This window comes from Parasteatoda tepidariorum, chromosome 4 (assembly GCF_043381705.1).
Source record: "Parasteatoda tepidariorum isolate YZ-2023 chromosome 4, CAS_Ptep_4.0, whole genome shotgun sequence".
Classification (NCBI taxonomy): domain Eukaryota; kingdom Metazoa; phylum Arthropoda; class Arachnida; order Araneae; family Theridiidae; genus Parasteatoda; species Parasteatoda tepidariorum.
Window position 1 is genome coordinate 81,276,713 of NC_092207.1, and position 19,266 is coordinate 81,295,978.

General features: G+C 31.6%; 1 protein-coding gene across 1 annotated transcript; it reads left to right on the plus strand.

Annotated features, from left to right (window-relative positions):
• Positions 1 to 206: 206 nt before the first annotated feature.
• LOC107452064 (chitin-binding domain protein cbd-1) lies at positions 207 to 17,518 on the plus strand. Its single transcript, XM_043041534.2, has 6 exons — positions 207 to 358; positions 5,242 to 5,340; positions 8,808 to 9,017; positions 12,404 to 12,451; positions 13,818 to 14,006; positions 16,923 to 17,518. The coding sequence occupies exons 1-6, from the start codon at positions 325 to 327 to the stop codon at positions 17,282 to 17,284; spliced, it is 942 nt and encodes a 313-aa protein (XP_042897468.1). The 5' UTR covers positions 207 to 324; the 3' UTR covers positions 17,285 to 17,518.
• Positions 17,519 to 19,266: the final 1,748 nt, after the last annotated feature.

Genomic DNA, 19,266 nt, shown 5'->3' on the forward strand with positions numbered 1-19,266 from the left:
TATTTATTTGTTTTATTTTTGCTACAAGACTTCGTTGTGTCCATTGATATTGCTTTATTGAGCATTTTTTCCTAAACGAAGAACGAGTATTTAACTTGTAATATTATAAAAATGAAATGATTAAAGCAAAAAATATTAGAAATTTTAATACGAATTGTTTCGATTCAAAAGAAATTTATCTTTCTGTTAAAGCATTGTTATTTTCCTTCAAGGCTCTCAACCATGTGTTGATACGTTCACGAGATAGTGTGATTCTTTAATACAATCAAAAAATTATCGTACATTTATGATCAACATTGAAGACGCAGCAAGAAGATTAAAAAAATGTGGAGTCATTATACTCAAAAATTGCAATTTAGTAAGTTTTTCTGTTCAGTTCTAGTTCAGTCAGTTATATAACTTAGTTAAATTTATGATTTCTCCTATAATATACTTCGTAATAATTAAATATTACCAATTTTGTGAGGAATTGATTTTAAAAAAATGATTTGTATTACATAAAATACATATATGTATGTATGCGGTTAAAAAGCCAATGAAATTTCTTTCCACGCTTTGGCAAACGAAAAGCATAAAGCCATTGAATACTGCCCTCATATTCTGTTGGTATGATTTTTTTAACATTTTGTTTTTTAAAAAACAACATTTTTTAAAAATCATTTTTAATCAATATTCAGGAGATTATGACGTCTTCGAAAGCATTCAATCTTTAAAGATTGTGACTCTTATTAATTGTGAAAATTGCAAATAAATTTGCTACTGAAATACATGATATTAGATTTTATCAAATTATGGATAAGATTTAACAAAATGAAAACCGTAAATAAATAAAAAATTAGAAACAAAATTACTTATAGTTAAGAACATATTTGATTAGCAAAAAATATTTTTAAGCTCATTTTTGAGTAAAACAAATACTTTTTTTACCCTTCTCTTATGAAAACAAATTATAAGATAAAGATTTATTAAGTAAAAACCTCATTTTCTGATGATTTTTGCAATTAAATAAAAAATAAATAGTGCTGATATTTTAATTGTAACGTAAGAAATTTACAATGCCGCAAGGAAATTTGTAATAGAAAAATCAGAAAAGTTAAGTTTTACTTTGAATCTGTGATAGCTTCAGATTCTTCATTTTATAAATTTATTTTTCAATTTTTTTATCTTTGTTTAAAATGTTATTCTACCCCGTATATTCCTTGTACAGTCTGCGCAACTTCGATATACATAAAAATTTATGCGTGGTAGTTCATTATTTAGTGTGCCTTTTGTACTATTTTTAATAGGGAAGTTCTCACTTAAATTCACCAAATACATCTTTTATAAGACATTTTATGTTTGCATTCTCGAAACAATTGTTGTTGCTCTGTTTTTATCTATTATAATAGATTAGAGGTTTTAAACACTTTAATGAAAACAGCATAAATAAATTTTACAATAGATGCTTGTCTTGGAGATCCCCGCTAATTAATTTATGGTGCTCTGAGTTACGTTTAACTGTTTTGAATGAACAGACCATCGTTAATTTAAGGCAGTGAGATTAAATAATGTTTCCATTATTTGAAATACGATTTCTTCGTAAAATAATATTATATTTTTTGAACAATGTTTCATATGAAAATATTTAACTAATACATATTATACATACTAAATGATATAAAATTGTATTTTGAAATAATTAAAAGGAGCAAAAGTTTAGAAGTATTATCGTTTGTTCTCNTTTTGTACTTCCGAGAAGCTTCTGCAATCGACATACCACCAACAACTGCTTGCAAACATTGTTGCAGCTTTTCTGAAGTGTAATCAAGGTAATTTCTCGTTCGAGGTATTTTTTTTATAACGTCTGACAATTTTTCTATCGAAAAAATAAACGAATGAAACTTTGCACAAAGTAGCCCCACAGTGCATTTTTTTTTCATTTTCCGTTTAGTTGTTATTAATTTTAAATTTTTTTAACGCTAACATGATATAATTGTTTATTAATGTACAAATAAAAAATTTTGCACTTACAACAATTGTTTTATCAACGTCTTTGCATTTCACAGCTAAAGTTTCCACGCACACTTTTCGACATCCGACGTCCTCGGAAAATTGTTAACATTTGATGAACGAAACACACTCTGAGATTGTTTTAAAATTCGAAAAAATGTTTGTAGTAATAGAAGAGACTTCTATCTTCAAATTCCACACATTTTTAACGTGAAATGAACATAATACTGAATAGCAGCACTTGAAAAATGCCAAATTCGAATTTGCACAAAGTAGCCCCCGCTGCACAAAGTAGCCCCGAATGACGGTAGATGCTTGTCTTGGAGATCCCCGCTAATTATTTTATGGTGCTCTGAGTTACGTTTAACTGTTTTGGACGAACAGACCATCGTTAATTTAAGGCAGTGAGATTAAATAATGTTTTCATTATTTGAAATACGATTTCTTCGTAAAATAATATTATATTTTTTGAACAATGTTTCATATGAAAATATTTAACTAATACATATTATACATTCTAAATGATATAAAATTCCATTTTGAAATAACTAAAAGGAGCAAAAGTTTAGAAGTATTATCGTTTGTTCTCTCAAATATATATCTAGCTAGCGTCATTAACAGTATTTATATATTTAAGTCAAGTTCTAAATTTGTTACGAATGTATCCAAGTAGATATGTCTATAACACATAATGATATGTCTTTAACACGAATTTTTAATCTTTGAATTGCATGCTTAAAAATATTTATGGAGCATTTAACTTGTTACTAATGATAATAAACGCATCAGAAAAGAATTTTAAGAATGTCGCTTAATTTTAATTAGGAAACTAACTTTTGCTGAATTTTTATTACGGACGTAACAAACACTTTTCCAACTGAAATTCTAAAATTACCAAAAAAATATTTTTGCAAAGAATTACTTCTTATGCACATAGTTTAATTTTATTTTATAACCGTCGTTGAACAGCCGATCCTACTTTGAGTTTACAACTACCAATGTTCAACTCCGTAGCCTTGTAGTACTTTTAAACCTAATCCAGAACACAAGGGAACTTCAGGATAAAGTATTGGAAGAAATTTTGCCTTCGTGGCAAACTCTTCGATGAAACTAACCACCATTTGCATTACATGAAGAGGAAAACCACGTAAAACACTCACGTTTAGTCTGATGACAGGAGAACTCTAACCCATGATCCGTCTACCATTGAGGATTTCTGTCTGCGCTGTGGTCGGTGAGAGCCAAGTGCGGAATTCATATCGACCAGCCATCGCTGGGATTCGAACCCGTTCACCTCATTGGAAGGCGAACGCTCTATCGCCTGAGTCAACACGGCTCATATAATATAATGTAACCAAATAATTAAATTTTGTAATATAATGTAATCAAAAATAATCAAAATAGGTAAAATGCTGAAAGTACTTAATAAAATATTAAAATTGAATATTTAAGTAACACCTTTATAATTGAAAAAGAGTAAAACATAGATAATAGAGTTCTGATTTGAAACTGAATGTATTAATTGAATTTTAATACAAATCAAACTACATAACATTAAAGTCTATATTTTAAGCATTAAAATGACATAAAATATATATTATTATAAATGTGTAAAATATGTAATGATACAAATATGTAGTAAAATAAGTTTGCTAAAATTTGCAATTTTGACTTTTCGTGGAATTGCCCTTATGTTAAAATATCAATAAAAAAACTTGATTGAAACATTACGTAATAGCCTTTGGAGGAAATAATAATGCCGAATGTTGATTTCATTAAAAGTTGTCAAAAAGAAACATTGATAGATGTGTTATAGTAGGCGGCAGGATTCTTAACAGAATTTTCCTTTTACTTGATTATTAATTCGATTTCGAATCCCAGGAAGATTACTTGGACGCATTTGATTTAAAAACCTAAAAGGCTAAAACTGTAAGAGGTAAAAAAGGTGAAAATATGTTCGTTTTTCACTTTTCTGTATTGATGCCAGGAATAAAAAAATTTCTTCCATTTCCTCCCCATCGTTTATTATTCCTCACTTAAACAGCAGAAAAATGTATTTCTCTCTCAAAAACAATTGCCGTGTTTGCATAAAGTTAGTACTTTCTTTACTTTGTAGCGTATCTACCACTACAAAATTACAATGTTAACTCGACTCTATGTCGGGGTACCTTTTCATAGATGACAGTTGACATGGTCTGTAACTACTCTCCCCACATTGGTGNAAGAATCAACTTTCTGGCTAAATAGAAACATGTAAAAACGGACTTCTCGAAATACGTCATACTCGTTATAACGAGATTTTACTTTATACATTTTAAATTTGAAGTCACTCAATAAAGATTTGTTCTAGTCACGTTTTTTGCCGACTTGATGAATTCCAGTAAAGCGTCTTAGAAGTTTTCAAATTCGAACATTTTGGTATACACACTGAGTGGACAAATTATTATGACCATTATGCAAATGAGTTATTGCGTCACAGCGTTGCCGCTAGAGGGCAAGATAACCATAACACGGGAATGCTGGACAAGTGAGTCATCAGTTATACTGTGTTGTATGCTCAGATATGGGAAAGAAAGTTTCAACGAGGAATGATTGTGAGTGCGAGATGTGTCGGAACGAGCATCAGCGAAACGGCTGCACTTGTGAAGTGCTCTAGAGCAGCAGTTGTTAATGAGTACAAAGAATGGACAATCAAGCAAAAAACCGGATGTCAACGTCAGACTTGTGGTCGTCACAGGGTACTGAAGGATGTGCCAGGGATGTGCAGCGCAACAGGAGAGCAACAGTGCAACAAATTACAAGTGATCTTAATCAAGGAGCAACTGTAAACGTCTCTGAACGTACTGTTCGACGCACATTGCGCCGTATAGGGTATGGAAGCAGACGACTGAAGGGGTGGTCATAATAATTTGGCCACTCATTGTATGTTATATATTTTTTAGCAAAAGAAAATTCCTTTCACCCTATTAAGTCTAATTTGCCAAGCATACTGCAATAGAATATTTTGATCTTCTCACTAATAATAGAGAGATTTTGCTTAACGCTTGTCTTATGTTAACAGGAACCATAACCCAATTTTCCCTCTCTTAGAGATTATGGGATGTGTGGAGAGATCTTCGCGCATACTCTGTGAAAGTCAAACAGCGTTAATGTAAAAGATGCGAGAAACCGTAAAGCTTTGCAAATCCTCTCTAATATTGTCTTTTCAGTATTTAGTTCACTTGTAATTGTGTTTTTTTCATTTTTTTTCAGGTGTCTTCCTTGCATTTATGTGTATTTATTTTTCTAATGTAAAGGTTGATGCCTCCATTGTGAATGATAATTTCCATGCAGTGGCTAATCAACAGAAAGGTGGGAATTTTTGCATCTTTTTATGAACATTAAGAATGCCTGCTGACTTAAATTTCGCACGACCATTTTAAACTATAGGACTAAATTAGCGGTCACAGGGTGACTAAATACCCCATAATCACCACTTATTTCGTCGAAAATTCACCACGTGTGTATTCGTTATTATTACTGCGAAACCTCCAGGAAAGACTGCCTCTGTATAGCGACCTCCTCTATTTACGACCTTTTTTGGGAGGTACGGAATTTTTTTTTTCACAGACTTTGTGTTGAAGAAAACCTTTGGGAGAGATCATCAAAACATTTTCCAGCGACAGGAAAAACCTCCACCCAAATACGGTAAAGGTCAAGTAAGAAAAACACGAAGAAATATTAAAACAAAAAAATATTAACGTAACTAATAAGTAGATTCAAGGTGGTGAATGGCTGGTGAAACATTGGTGAATGGCTCGGTGAAATATTGGTGAATGGCTCGTATTTAGAGAGCTCTTTTTGGTGATCTCTAAAAGAGATCGAAAAATCTCATGCTGAAGTCAGAGTGCACTAAAAGCGATGCTATCAATGATTTATTTTTAGGATTGAAAGCTAAACTAGATTCAATAAAAAGCAATTTAAAAAAAATTAGCATCTCAAACAAATAAAATTCTTCTCATTTCTTGAAGCAAATTAATTTTTAAGATATACAACTAAATGCTAACTTTACCAACATATCTGTTCGTTTATTTAAAATAGTAGTATCAATCATAATTGGTTCATTTGTTTTTGCATCTAATTATATCAGTAGGGATCATTTTTACTGAGGCTAAATATTCATTGATCTTATTTTCATGACGCCAACACTAGTGACTTTTCTGCACCAAGAAAATGACACCAAGTAAATTTATAATCTCTTGCGAAAAATCATGTGTTTTCGAAAATATTTTAAAGTCAATGCAGGTGAACTCTAAGAACTACCAATCTCCATTAACGAGCATTTTACTGTGGAGCAGAAAGCGGTCACTTCCAAGAGGTTTTACTGTATTTAATAAAATTATTATGAATATTTTATTATATTCTGAATATTATCTTATTTCTTGCTTGTTTCTTAAAATTTTCTTCATCTCAGAAATGAACCTTGTAATCGTATACCTCATTCTGAAAAGAGCTCCAAAAGAATTACCTTACATTATTACTATCAGCAGCCTCATTATAATAACATTATTGTATCTGGACTTTGAGTTGCTCTCCTGACCAAACTATTAGCACCGTATTTCCAGGATTTTGACTACCCCCTATATTTTGAGGGTAAAAAATATGAATCAGTCAACAAAAAAAGGTATGTATATTCAGAGAGAGTACGCTCTCGTGTCTGATTTCTTAACTTAAAATATCATCTGCACTAACTAATTAGCATATTTTAGATTGACTAATTAGCCTCATGAACCATTGAGATTGAGTTCTAGTATGTGGAAATAGTATCATTAGATCAACATTTATTTAGTGTTCTGATTTTCTTTCCCTTTTTTTCAATTTTTTATATGTTTACTGTACATGACATAGCTCATTTTTCTAAACGCATGATTTGAGAGACCCTGATCAAATCATGAAGAAAAAAAAACCCTCCACCTGCAGATTCTTTTCGTTAAGAGGGTCCCCGGATACTTTTGGAAGAAGTGTTTGTAGTTTAGAAGTGCAGTTTGCGTGGTTTCGAGAATATAAAGGTGATTCTCACGAAATATGACATTTTACAGTCACTTGCAACCAAGATCTAATTCTAAACTACTAAAAGAACTTTTTTTAAAAAAAAATTTAATAAATAATTAAGATAACCTAGTATTAGCATCGACTATTTTGCATATTTAAAAAATTAAATTGAACTTCAAAATTTCATGTTTCTCGCATGTCACAAACAATGTTTCCAATAATAACTAGCTTCAAAACTTTCCATAAATTTTTCAATATCTAATTTTTTTTATCTCAGCCGGTGCAAGCATTTCTAGAATATACGCAGAGGGTATTATTTACAAAACCTTCGTTTAAAAAAAAAATTTCTGTCAATAATTTGTTTGTCACAAGAAAATATGTCATTTTCCTGGCTACTTTTATTTAGTGGTTTATAACCAAAATAGACAGAGCCAGCAATCAATATCTTATGTTAATATATTGATTAAATGCCCTCTTATCTGAACATGTCTTGTGGCATGAATAAAGAACCAACTTTCTGGTTCAAAATCCATTTCAAAAAATTTTTAAAGGTGAGTAGGTTTTTGTGTTCTCATTTTCCTGGCTTTTTGAAATCATTAATAGCATAAACTAAATAGATTTATCTGAGTTATTTTAAGAAATCCTGTTGTTTTCTGCAGAATATAAACGTCTTAGGCCAAAATATTAAATTGATGTAAAGTTATATGCTATAAAATGGCGAATTTGTCATTATCCTGGCTGTCATTTTCCTGGCTTATGAATGCTAGAACATTGAAGTGTTACCAGAAATTTTTTTAACTGCTAATACTGTAAAGAGGGAAAGCAAATATTAACCTAATACCAATTTTATGTATGATTGTAATAGGATTGAATGTAATCAAAGTTATTTATTTATTTATTTAATTATTGATTATTTTACACAATTTTATTATGTACATATTAGCAACAAAAAATTTTTGATATTTTCTACAGTAGATAAAAGAATTAATTTAAGTTATTCATGGTCCATCTAACATAAAGGCTTAGATTTTGTAACTTACTAATAGCTTGAAATGACTGTTTTTTTNATTTATCTGAGTTATTTTAAGAAATCCTGTTGTTTTCTGCAGAATATAAACGTCTTAGGCCAAAATATTAAATTGAAGTAAAGTTATATGCTATAAAATGGCGAATTTGTCATTATCCTGGCTGTCATTTTCCTGGCTTATGAATGCTAGGACATTGAAGTGTTACCAGAATTTTTTTTAACTGCTAATACTGTAAAGAGAAAAGCAAATATTAACCTATTAGCAAGTTTATGTATTATTGTAATAGGATTGAATATAATCAAAGGTATTTATTTAATGATTGATTATTATGCACAATTTTATTCTGTACATATCAACAACAAAAAAATTTTTGATTCTTTCTACAGTAGATATAGGAATTAATTTAAGTTATTCATGGTCCATCTAACATAAAGGTTTAGGTTTTGTTACTTGCTAACAGCTTAAAATGACTGGTTTTTTTTTAACTTCCAAGCTAATATGTCCTTTTCCTGTTATTCGAAATGCGAATTTCTATTTTATTTTTTTCTTGAGCAAATGTCAATAACTGCTGTCTGTAAGATATTAGTAAATTTAACTAAATAAATATGCAGAAAAAATTAGATTGTGTTGAGGACCTTAAATTTGAAGAAATTCTTTGGTCCGAATTGTCATGTTTCCTAAGAATCACCCATAAGTATTTAAAGTTCGGTCCATCATAATCTCTAACACTGTACTTGTTTTGCTTTCTTTCATTCTTAGGAGATGTCAATTTGAATGATCCTTACTTTGCCAGAAAATTCAAATGTCCATTGTGGTTTGGTATGTTTCCTGATGTTGAAGATTGTTCTAGGTATTACATGTGTGTAGGAGGGAGAGCTAGTCGCATGCGTTGTCCTCCATTCTTAAATTTTGATAAGTACACTCGACGCTGTCTTTCAAAATGGATCGCAACCTGTGACAAGGGAGAAGGTATTTTTTTAATATTTATTTATCAAAAGCTCAACACCCTTTCTTCGTATGCGATAAACAAGAAAGCAAATAATTAATTAATTGGAATTGATTAACACTTCAAAATCATGCACATTTGCATTTATCGACACAATACCTGTAGCTTTATGTTATTAGATCAAACTTTTAAAATTCATCCCCTCAAAATAAATATTAACTATATTAAGTATCATTGTAGGTAAGATGCTATAATACAAGGTCAACTTATGATAATCAAATAATCAAAATTTGTCGCAATTTTGTCCGTAATTATGCCTGCCTTTCGGGGGACAGTAAAAAACTATAACTACTCTGTTAAAAAAATTTTCGTGCATCTGAAAGCCAAAAATGGTGACTACACCCAACTACTTTGCAAAGTGGTGTTCCACTACATAATACAGGACTACATGAATATAAAAAACTACAAGAATCGTTTCAGGTGCTGTGAAACATCTTCTAGAATATTCGATTACACTACTTGGTGTAAAGTAACCGGAGCCAAACACCATGTTTGATAATAAGTAGCACTAAAATTTATTACAGTAAGACATGGTACACATAAGAATTTTTAAGAAACAATATGAAGCAAAAATCAGTAATTTAGAATGCATATATATACTAATTCTTGAAATAAAATTAGTTTGTGAACGTAGTGTAGAGAAAACGAATTCTAAGTAGGCTTGACAGAACCGAACAGAAAAAATTTAAACCACAAAATTATTTAATACAGGCTTAAAAACTAAAATGTAAATATCCTTATTACACACATAAACGGGCACATGCATGTCACCCATAAACATACATTTCTTTTTCTGCGAAATCTTCAGGATCGCTTAGCATCAGCAAAAGCATCATAATCAGCAAATAAAACTTTGTAGCAAACATGAAAAAAAAATGTCGATTGTCTGACGGTTTTCAAACATATGCCGAAATTGGCGAAATTAATTCTAATTCGTGAATCGAAAAAAAAGCTTGGTAAAAGCTTCCTCAATAATTGTAGTTTCAACTACTTTCTTTAAAATGTGTCTGAATGCTCGATTCGGTATGAAATTGAATTAAATATTCGTTCACTCAATGTTTAGAATTTTTCAGCACCAAGCTTGAATATTCCACCATAATATTTCACTGTGCAAAAAAATGGAAAAGAGTTATTAAATCCTGGCGACAATTTGCATGCAAGCCTTTTATTGGCAGCAAAAGCTGAGAATAGGTAAAATGCGATTTGGAAACACTTTCAAGCTTTGCCCAACAATCAAACTGGCTTCCACATTTTTTGATTTTGACTTTTTTAATAGTGATTCATTAAAGTTTAAAAACTTAGTTATTTTTTTCTTCACTTAAATATCTGTTTGCGACTTATAATGTGCATACTATAGATTACGGACTACTCATGATAGCCAAGATCTGCCACGATCAAGCAATTTTTATTTGTCCTTTTTTAGTATTTCAACTCCTTCTTTTTCATTTTAAAAATAATTCACTTTTAAATACACTTATTACCATAAAAATTAGTGCAACTAGAATACGAAACTGAATACACTCAAGTACTACAACGTTGCTTTAAGTCAGTGATTAAAAAATCAAATCAAAGTGATTATTTATTGCAGGAAGAAACACAAATGAATGGAGTTTTCAGAACCCTCTTGGATCACCTCTAGCGCGAATGCAAGATGCAATACGTTCGAGAATTGAAGCATAAGACTCCCTTACGATGTTCAACCTCACCTCGTTCCACAATTTCTGTAAAAACACCGCTAAATGAATTAAACTTGGAGCCTGTCCTCTTTGCCGTCCCAATAAGTTCCAGATAAGTTCATTCTGTGTTTTTGGGACATCCTTGTCATAGATGGCAGAGCACTGTCTTGTTGAAAAATGGCCCTTGGAAGCCCTGCCATGAATGGTAACATCTGTAGCTAAAGGATGTCACAAACGTACCACTGGGCTGTCATGGTGTCATAAAAATATTAAATTTGATCATGTGTCGGATGCGATGGCACCCCTTATCATCTCACCAGCTGTAGAAGTGGTGCGCTGCTGTACAGAGTTGGCTGAATTGACTCCACCTAATGTTACCTCGGTTTGTAGTAGTGTTGTTGTCGACAAGATAGGGCTTCTATCAAATGGAACCAGGTCGTCTTCAGTGATGAAAATAAATTTAATTTGAGCACTGATGAGCATCGTGTGCAGCAGCGTGGTGAATGCCTCAATCCTTCTTACGCTCTGCAGCAGCTCACCACTTCTACAGCTGGTGCGATGGTATAGAGTGCCGTTGCATACGACACGAAATCACTTCTAACATTGATCTTTGGCAGAACGACAATCCAATGGTACGTTCGTGACATCCTTCAGCCACAAGTTTAGCCACTCACGGCAGGGCTCCAAGTAGCCAATCTTAAACAAGATAATTCTTGGTCATACACAGCGATGGCGTCACGGGAGTGCCTCTATCCCATTACCACTCTTCTCTGGCTAGCTAAATCCCCACATTTGACAAACGAGCAACTCTAGACAGCTTTCTTCGATTAAGCGGTGTCGTTACAACAAGTTTGGAACTAGATGCTACAGAACATTAAGCGCGATTTGCATGCCTCAATGCACGATTGTATCTCATCCTGTATTTGCCATAAGGGTGACTCATGAGGAGAAAGGTTAAAACTTCTTCTAATTTGTATTTTTTCCTACAGTTAATGATCAATTTGCTTTGATTATTTAATTGCTTACGTAGATTAATGTTGTACTAGCGTACGTGAATTTTTTTTTATTCTGAAAAATACGGCTAGATGCTTTAATTTTTACGGCTATGAGTGTATCTAAATTTATAAAAATAAGTTTTGAAAGTCTAAATATAAACAAAAAAGGCACTTGATATTAGGCAGTTTAAAAACTTCTAATTTTCGTCGATGCTCCAATTCTGCCTTAGCTAACCAGGTCTTATCGATCAAAGATAAGTAAACATTAAAAAACGCACACAAAAAATGTCATTGAAGATTGTTTTTTTATTTAATGAACTGTAAGTTAGCAAATATTTATTTGTGTTATCTTTTCAATTAAAAAAAAACTGAATCAGCAATTTGTATTCAACAATGCAGAATGCTAAATCTATGTAAAAAATTCATTCAATTAAACCAGTTAAAACTTGTGATTAATTTTAAAGATTTGGTCTGAAATTTTTCTATTGCACCAACTATCCAAATATTGACCCAAGTGCAAAATTCTTGAAATGTATAAGATACCCACACAGACTTTAAGAAAGGCACTCAAATTTTTTCTTTTTATTATTATACGTAATAAGGGTTATGAAATCGACTAATTAATTGAAGTAAGTTTTATGCATTACTTTAAAAATATTGATAAAATTTCTATTCCAGACGATAAATACAGCACTCTTCCAGAGCAAAGAACAACCCCTGTGAAAGGTAATACGTTTTCTGTTTTTTGATTCATTGATTGATTCATATGAAAATGATTTTCAATTGCACTGAAATGGTGCTAGTCAAAAATTTGTTTGCTGATATTTTTGACGGGAGTGATCGCTTATCAATCTGATTAAAAAATAGAAGTTCTAGGACTCAATTCAATTTCAATTCAATTATATTTCAAGATAGCAATGTTATGGAACCTTGAATCGAAAATTCCGATGGCGTTGAACTAATTTTTTTAAGGAGCCTTTGATTGGAATTCCTGCATAATTTCTAATCAAATTACTTTCCTGCCTTTGAGCCCAAAGGAAGCCTAATGGATGAGAAAATATCTAAATAGAGAAACAATTTCTTTATTTTCACTTTCCAACGAATTGGCATGCATGGCTATAGGATAGTGTTAGCGAGTGTGACTATAGGACAGCGTGAATCACTTATGATTTATTTAGTTTCCAAAGACTGTTTATTTACCAAGGAGGCAACGTACAAAAGAAGATTGACCTCTTGATCACCCAGCGCACATCACAGTTATAATCTAGATCCTGGAGTGGAGAGACTATCAGGAAAATGCACGCGAGTTCTAATAATTTGTTCCGACAAAATACCTTTTTTGATTGGGATAATAGATTCAATTGAATTCAAATTGAATCTCAATTTCAAATTGAAATTAAAACGAAAACATTATTTACTTTTTGGTCTGAAATCAACTCAAAAAATGTCTTTTATCAAGAAACTTGGAGTTATTTTTCTGTTAACTATTAATAAACAAAACTCTCCGAGCAATTAAAAAACTTTATTTCATTTTGTTTTAATTGTCTAAACTTGGTTGCTTAGCAACGAAGTGAAGTTAGGTATTTCTCGCTTGAATCAGTCTATGGTTATCTAAAGTAACTCATTTGTGGTGGTGAAATTGCTTGGCTGTTTTTTTTGGAACTATCGCCATTTATATATAGCTTCCTACTACCCTTATTTATCATCCAATTGTTTCGAAATTTTGCTTATCTCCGACTAAAAAATCTGTCGAATGAAAGTAATGCTTATTTATAGAAAGTTTAATGTTTTGTGTCTATTTTTGTAACTTAAATTATTGCCTGCACTAATTAATTGGTGTATTTGATGTCACTCTCTCGAACCATTAAAATTGAGTCCCAGAATGTGGAGATCTGATCATTAGATCAACAATTATGTAAAGCAGTCCCGGTTTTTTAATTTTTCTTTTATTCATTTTTTTACGCATTGTACATCGCATACTTTTAATTAAACATTCACATAGCACTGGATAAATAATTTAGGTTTGAGCCTCGATTTTTAATACTTTTATTTCCTCAATTTGTGATTTAAATTTGCCTTTTTTTAATTATAGAGAAAATATTTATGTGCAGAAATATGTTTGGAACATTCCCGCATCCGACAGACTGTTCAAAGTATTACACGTGTTATTTCTTCATGCCATCTTTAAGAACCTGTCCCAAAGAGAAGCTATATGATGGAGGGAGGAAAGAATGCAGACCTGAAAGCGAAGTAGAGTGTGAATCAGGAAATAGACAAACAAGTAAGATGATATTCTTTCTTTGAAAAGATTCAGACAGCGCACAAATGTGAAAGATACTCTACATATACATTTCATTTTGTATTTTTAATCCCGATAACTTTTTTTAAGTAAAAAATGTGAATTAATTGTAGTTATTTACCTCATGCTTAATTACAAGGTGATTTTAATATTTGCTAATTTTTTACCGTACCCTGTTGGTTGTCGTCCGACAAAACCCAGAACAGCTTTAGCAAATAAGATGTTGTTCTGTTCTTAGACAATGTTAGATGTTGTTCTGTTCTTAGTAGGTAAGCGTATGTGAAGCGTATGTTTCATTTTTAATCCTGATGATTATCTTTATATAAAGAAAATAATTAAATTAATTAACCTCGTGTAGACCTCATACTTATTTACAATGTGATTTTAATATTTACTAAGAGTCTTCCTACCCAAGTCCGTTGTCACTTGCCAAATCCATCAGGAACAGCCTCAGCAGTTGCTTTCGAGTGGATTTCTGCTGGAGATTGCTCTCCAGGTATTACTACATTGTAGTATTTTGGATTTTGGTCAGTTTTTGGATTAAGCATTATGCTTAATCCAAAAACTGGCATTTCGTCAGTACTTGGACTACAAGCCTAAATACTCTAAAGAAGCAGTTTCTAGCTTTTTCATTTGCATGGACAACCAATTAGATAAATTAAAATAACAAAAATAAGAACTTCGACACCCACTAACTACTAAGTATATAGTGTGCCCTCTAAAGTTCTGGGAAAGAGCAATAGCCAGAAAACTGAGTTATAGGTATAATAAAGTTGCCATACGCAACACAGAAGAACCTATTACTATGCAAAATTAGGGGTTAGTTTTCTTATCTTAAAACAGTATAGTAGTATTCTATAATAACACAGGGAAATTCGAAATGAATATAGCGATTACAAACGGCTATAACTATTTAACGAAAAAGAATTTATCGTTAACATTTACACAGGGACTTCAAAATTTCGTATACATGCTTCATGGATTCTTTATGCGACTTCCATTTATCACACGGACAACATCTAGGAAGTAGCCCATTTTACGCCATACATGTGTGCAGTCACCGACGCAAGAGCATTGCATGTGCGTTCTTTGAGTTCTTCAATTGTTTTGAGCGAGTCACGATGGCTCATATGGATGGTTCGCCTTCCAATGAGGTGAACCGGTACGAATCCTCAGCCGGCTTGCACCGACCACAATGCTGACGTGAAATATTCTCATTGTTAGACTGATCATGGGTTAGAGAGCCTTTGCCGTCAGGGTAATCGTAGGAGGTTCACGTGGTCTTTCTCTCCATGAAACGCAAATGCGGGTTAATTCCATCAAAAAAGTCCTCCACGAAGGCAAATTTCTCCCAACACTTAATCCAGGAGTTCCTTTATCTTCTGGATTGGGTTCAAACTTACAATGCTATGGAGTTGAACATTAGTAGTCGCAAACCTAAAAATTGGGTCGGTTGTTCAACAACGGTTATTAAATAAAATAAAAATTGATTTAGGTGAGCCGTGGTGGCTCAGGCGATATAGCGTTCGCCTTCCTGTGAGGTGAACTGGGTTCAATCCCAGCAATGGCTGGTCAATAAGAATTCCGCACCCGGCTTGCACCGACCACAGTGCTGATGTAAAATATACTCAGTGGTAGACGGATCATGGGTTAGACTAACCTCGACATCAGGCTTATCCTGAGAGGTTTAAGCTGTTTTCCTCTCCATGTAACTCAAATGAGTGTTAGTATCATCAAAAAGTCCTCCACGCAAGCAAATTTCTCTCAATGCTTGTGTGGGGAACGTGTTATCGACAATGCCAACCTTCATCTATGAAAAAGTTACCCCAAGATTGAATCGAGTTAGCCTGTTTTATATACTAGTGAATTGATGTTTAAGAATTAGCGGGGCTAGTTACGTCGCAATACTTCCCTAACAGAATTTTATCAGGGATATAATTCGATGAACGGAATCCACTAGTTGCCGTATTTGTGAAAGACCGGGAGATCTGTATTAAGTTCACCGAGTTTTGAGAGTTTGTCGTGAGAAATGTATTAAGTTCACGGTTGTGTGTGTTGTCTCTCCTGCGTTACAGTTAGCAGTCGAGTGTGTACAGGATCAAATGACGTGTAAATGAAACTGGGAAGCAACTGCTTGAGGAGGACGATGACGCAGTAACAAATAGCTAGTTAACTTTTCATTGTGTACCATTTATCGAAGTAGGTGCGTCTTAATCAAAAAAAAATTATTTTGTATTTTCTCAAGACTGACCACTGCAATGTCTCGAGGACATGAAATAGTACAGACCTGTTCTTCTGCATTCATATAAGCCCTATTACAATTATATACCAGTTTAAAAGTCAAAATTTTGAAACCCCCTAAATAGGAGAAAAACAAGCGGTGGGTAATGAAGTCGGACATTCGTTGATCGGGAAATATCGATGCATTTTATACAATGAGATAGATCTGAATAATTATAAAGATCAAGAATGCGATCAATTAAGCCAATTTAAAAACTATTTGTAATATGTTATTTACAATTAATTTTGAATTTTATCTCATCATATTTCCTTTGGATATAAACGAAATTTTAGAGTCAATACTTAAAATTAAAACCGGGGGAAAAATTAAGAATAACCCCGAACACTTCGAGTTCGAATCCCGTTTCGGGCATGGATATAATTTCTCGATTCTATCTGCCTTTCTTGTGTTGTTGGAATGACATTGATCCGTCTATGGGCTGCTAAAAGGAGATCAATAGGACCACCCGATGAGTGCCATGAGACCATATGTTTCCAGAAGTGGTGGATAATGGGGAAAAATATAATAGAATTAGTATCTCTTTGCATTTTTATTTAGCTATAAAATATTATTCGAATGAAAATATCTATGTTTACAGACGATAATTTTTATTCCAGCCACAATGAGAATTGTCTCCACCCCTTTATATACAGAGTCAACTACTCGTGAAATTGTAACTATTCCTGAAGAAAGTACTCCAGAAACTACAACTACTCCAACAATTGCAGAAGAAGAAACAACTACTGAAATGCCAACTGGCCCGCCTGAAAATGATTGTGATGAAGATGATCTTGATTGTATTATCACGGTAACTGGACAAATTCCCTTGTGGTACAAATGTCCTGCAAAACTTGACTCCTTTAGCCATCCAAGCAGCAGAAGACTCTTCATTTTCTGCATCAATTGGAAGCCAAAAGTGAAAAAATGCGGCCAAGATTTGATTTACTCACAGAAATTGAAAACTTGCGTTTCACCATAAAATTTTTATCTTGATAATTACCCCTGAATACCAACAAGATCATCTTTTTTCTTCCTTTTAATGAAACAATGTGTATTTTAATCCTTTTAACTGCTCTCGAGTTTTAGGGTTTCGTATGTCTGCTCTCAACCACTGATTCCTACTGAGTGACAATAAAATCTGAACACAAAGGATTAATGTAAATATTTAGATGTACTAAAAAATAGTATTCAATAAAATGTTTTTAAATTGCAAGTTATTTTGTTTTCAGTGAGCAAAATAAAAAACAAATAATTAAAAAGCATTTTTAATAATTTTTTCACGAAAACTATTTCTGGGAAGCAATACCTAGAATTAATCATTGTTTTTATATTATATCATTAATTTGATTCTAAAAATTTAAGTCAATTTGGCAAGCCATTTTTTAAATTGTTAAAAATCAAAATATTGTTGAAAAATCAAATATAAATAATTTTTTTTAAATTAGTAATTTTTTTAATTTTTTTTAAGTGATTTTTTTTTTTTTAATTTTTATGCGCAAAAGTTTGTTTGGATTAGAAAATCTGATTCCTTGTCGAATTCTTATCAATATTTTTAAAGCTAAAATTTTTAAATTCATCGAATTAAGAAAATATTAATTTTAGTTTCCTTTTTTCAAAAAAAAAGTACCTAGAACTTGCACTTAAAAATTTAAACAAACTTTTGATACATTATATATGACAGTATCTACAAAACATTTCAAAGCCCCAAATTAAGAAAAAAAAAGAGGGAGCTTAGGGAAATGTTAACACTGGCAACAAAAAAATTCTCTTGATCTTGAGGGAATTCAGAAAAAGGTCTTTCCTTTTCAATATAAGAGATTACATAAGAAATCAAAAACTAATATCAGCCGTAAAAAGAAATTATAAAAATTAAAGTTAAAGTTAATAGCTAATCAATCTAAGGAATTGATTTATTCGAAAATACTTTAAAAATTAATTTTTAAAATGTTTCTGAAGGAAAATTAAGTCCCGTTAGCTGCTAAATTTTCCAATTGCCTATACTCTGCAATTTGCTAAAGCTCTTAAAAACTGGTTTAGAATAACAAACTGACTCATATAAACATGAATAAATATTTCTTAATAATTCCTTAAGTTTCAAAAAGCCAATTTTTACTTCAAATTATTTTGAACACCAGTGTAAATTAAGCTCCCCGGCAAAGTGCGTCTTCTAAAAGTATTGCAAAAGAGGTGACTACATTTCAAAAATAGTTTGTTATCAGTACATTTAGAAAAAAAAATGAGTTGCAGTTGTAGTTAACTAGGTAGTAAAATGATATTATTTAACAACTGATAGATGCAATATAATACTGCCAATAGAAAAGAAAAATTATTGATTATTCTTAAATTAGTAAATGCTTTCCTGGTTTTACTTCCTGAAAAAGTATCTCTGGGTGGCTTTCGGTTTAGTTTTCGCTTTTTCGTTAAGTAAAATTACAGAAACAAGGAAAATAAAGTTACGCAAGTATATCATTATTTAATTTCAGAGTAAAAAAGGAATGGAAGAAAATGCATAGAAGTAAGTAATTTGGTTATATTTAAATTGTTTTCCTTTATTACAAATATTACAAATATAACAAAAATAACAATTTAAAAATTCAAATAATAATTTTATTTTAACCTTGAATAAAAAATAAAGTCAATATTTTATTTTAAGAAAATAAATTTAAAAAATGCAGTTATATTTTAAGATAGGAAGAAAAAAAATGTATATAAATTTCTCACAATTTTAATGAAATTATAATTTTACAACTATTTAGTGAAGTTTTTATTATGCAATTTCTTAATGCTAAAAATGCATGGTAATTGCAAAATTAAAAATGACTAGAGTAAAGGGAAATATGACTAAAATAATGACTTTTATAAAATATGTTTTATAAAAAAAGTTCAATTAAGTTTTTGATAAAATTAACTCATTTCTAAAAACATTTAAGAATATTTTTGAAATTAAAAATAAACATTTCA